We start from the raw sequence: 2729 nt of genomic DNA on the forward strand, positions 1-2729 counted from the left end.
TCGACTAAAAATCAAAATTTCACATGCGTATTTTTTGGGCTCAATCGATGCTTTTCGATCTAAGAAAGCCACAAATATGCATTTATAGAGTGTTTGTGTTAATAATAAGGAAAAAATCGTCGGCAAAAGATGGTGAAGGCTCAAAAACGCTTAAAATGTCTAATATTTCGGATCTGAAACTTCTACCATGTTTTTCAATGAGTTCGATGCATTCCTCTCTTCGGTGAGCTGAAAATTATGTAAAATTTGAGACATTTTGACCAAAACTCCATTTTCTCTGCACGTTTTGGAAGGGTTATTTTCACGTTCAAGCCGATGAGATAAAAAAGCTCGAAACCTGTGCTGGGGTGCCTGAGATTCACACAAATATAGCGAGATAATAAAGGAAAAATAATTGCAAACCTCCTCAATCAGCCCCCAACCGGATTATCTGGGTATTTCAGGAAATGTTGAATGAATATTCAGTGAGAAAGGCAGATTTGATAGGAAAAAATCTCGGCTTGTTTGCAAATAATTTGCCGAATTAACCGACTGAAAATACACGGCAAATTGCAAATTACGCATCTTTTGCCACACGTGCTTCATACTCGGCCTGGCTTTTATTTGCGACATAATTTCTTTGATATGAAGCGAGCCATCGTTAATATTTGCAACGTTCTTCCAACACTGATGCATTTTACAACCAAAAAAAGTCGCTGCTTTCGATGCAAAGTGGCTTATTGCCAGCAACACGTTTGGTGCTTAAGCTAGAATTTTGCACACAAAAGGCAACTTTAATCACGCAAACTTTTGCTAATTAAAAATTTGCTTCTTGCAATTAAGCCCTTTTGGTGCCCACTGCTTTTCTGCAGGTCCGCTTATCGCCTCCACACCCCTCTTTGCACCATTTTATCGCTCCATGTATATAAGCGTTTTCTGTACTAAGGATTGTTTTTTATTTTTAGATATTTGATAATGAGACAAGTCTTATTCGGGCGCAAACATCCGCGTTGTTGCGTAAAATCCACGATCCGGTGCCACGCGTTCCTCGCCTTACCTGGACTCCATCCACTGTGCATAGGTAAGCAAAAAAACATCAGAAACTTTCTTAAAAATTGTGAACTTTGGCAACGTGAAACTCGGTTGTACCCAAAAAAAACCCTTTTGTGAATTTCACAAATTTAATAATTCACAAATTGTTTAAGACAACAAGAAAAAGACGAGAAAATAAAAACAGAATTTTAAGCGCTTTAGCTAGTTTAAAAAACAAAAAAAACGTTTAAGGAAACATTGAATGGAAAGAGTTGCGTTTTTAGCAAACGTTTATTCTCTCTATTTTTTTTCGCAATTGGTGACCAATTTTCATTTTTTTTTGTATGCCCGTTGCCTAAACTTACCTGCCAAAGACGTTGAAAAAAATTGTAAAATTTTGCTTTTTTTCCAGATATTACGATGATCCGATTATCTCGAGGTACAGTACCAATAATTACATCCAAAGAACGATCGTTAGTTCTCCGGTAAACTCGAGAGTTAGTTATACGACTTACTATTCTGAGCCAGTGAGAAAGTACATTGGTAAGTCGCTGGTCTTTCCCTCATAGTTCAAGGAGATTTTCCAAATCTCCTGAATCTCATGGAAAATTATTAAACATCCCGCTTTAGCAGCTTTTCGACTAATGCTTTGGCAAAACGTGTAGAAATCACAGAAAATTGACTGAAAATGGGCTCAGAAATGTTTCGTTTTCAGGAATGGTAATGTCTGAAATTCATCCCACTTCCAAATATCTTTTTTCGCATTGTAAACCACAAAAATGCTTGTAAATAAAAGTGATTTTGCAATTTTTGTTGATTTCTACTTTTGTGCTGTCTTTCATTTATCCACACTGGGTTTATTCGAGGATCAGTGATTTTTTAAATACATTTACGCGATCTTCATTTGACTATGATTTTTTAATTTACTTCAATTTTATGCTATTTACAATTTTGTTTTATATATACGCCAGAAAAAGGCGAAACTGGGAAAATTTTGGCAAATTCTTCTTTGGTAAAATTAAAACAAATTGCACCATTTCTATATTTTGGGTAAAAATTTGGGCCATTCTTCTAGAAGTGTGTGGAAAAGCAGAAAAAATATTTCTCCCAAAAGCACCAAGATATTAGCAAAAAACTCAACTAGAAAATTGGCAACAATGTATTTGGTAGAATTTCGCAAAGTTTTCCCAATTTCGATATAAAAGCAACCAGTTGGGAACAATTTTGAAAATCTGTTTTTCAATTGACTTGAAGTTAGTCCGAATTTCTGCACAAAACTATTCAACTTCAACTTAACCTCACTTCATCAGCTTTCCACGTTTAGAAGAATGGTTTTCCAACGAAAAAGTGAATCAAACTGTAGAAAAATAGATTTTCTTGAAACTTAAGATTTTCCTTACAAGTTTTGCCAAACAATCAGCATCAAAAAAAATATTCCCAAAATTTTTAAATGAATGTTCATGGCCAGTTTCGATGCTTGTTTCCATCAAACTCAATAGAGTCGTTCTTTGCCAGACTTCCATGTTTAGAAGAATGGTTTTCCAACGAAAAGGTGAATCAAACTGTAGAAAAATAGATTTTCTTGAAACTTAAGAATTTCCTTACAAGTTTTGCCAAACAATCAGCATCAAAAAAAATATTCCCAAAATTTTTAAATGAATGTTCATGGCCAGTTTCGATGCTTGTTTCCATCAAACTCAATAGAGTCGTTCTTTGCC

General features: G+C 34.9%; 1 protein-coding gene across 1 annotated transcript in view; it reads left to right on the forward strand.

Moving 5' to 3' along the window:
- Positions 1–2729, forward strand: part of LOC109542310 (uncharacterized protein CG45076) — a gene marked incomplete in the record, with an annotated part of 8969 nt that overhangs the window by 1876 nt on the left and 4364 nt on the right. Inside the window, 2 exon segments of the mRNA XM_048667446.1 lie at positions 945–1060; positions 1424–1554. Of these exon segments, the coding sequence (XP_048523403.1) occupies positions 945–1060; positions 1424–1554 (247 nt within the window).

The sequence above is a fragment of the Dendroctonus ponderosae genome, unplaced genomic scaffold, assembly GCF_020466585.1.
Source record: "Dendroctonus ponderosae isolate FM_Combo_2020 unplaced genomic scaffold, Dpon_F_20191213v2 Dpon_F_20191213_6, whole genome shotgun sequence".
Lineage (NCBI taxonomy): Eukaryota > Metazoa > Arthropoda > Insecta > Coleoptera > Curculionidae > Dendroctonus > Dendroctonus ponderosae.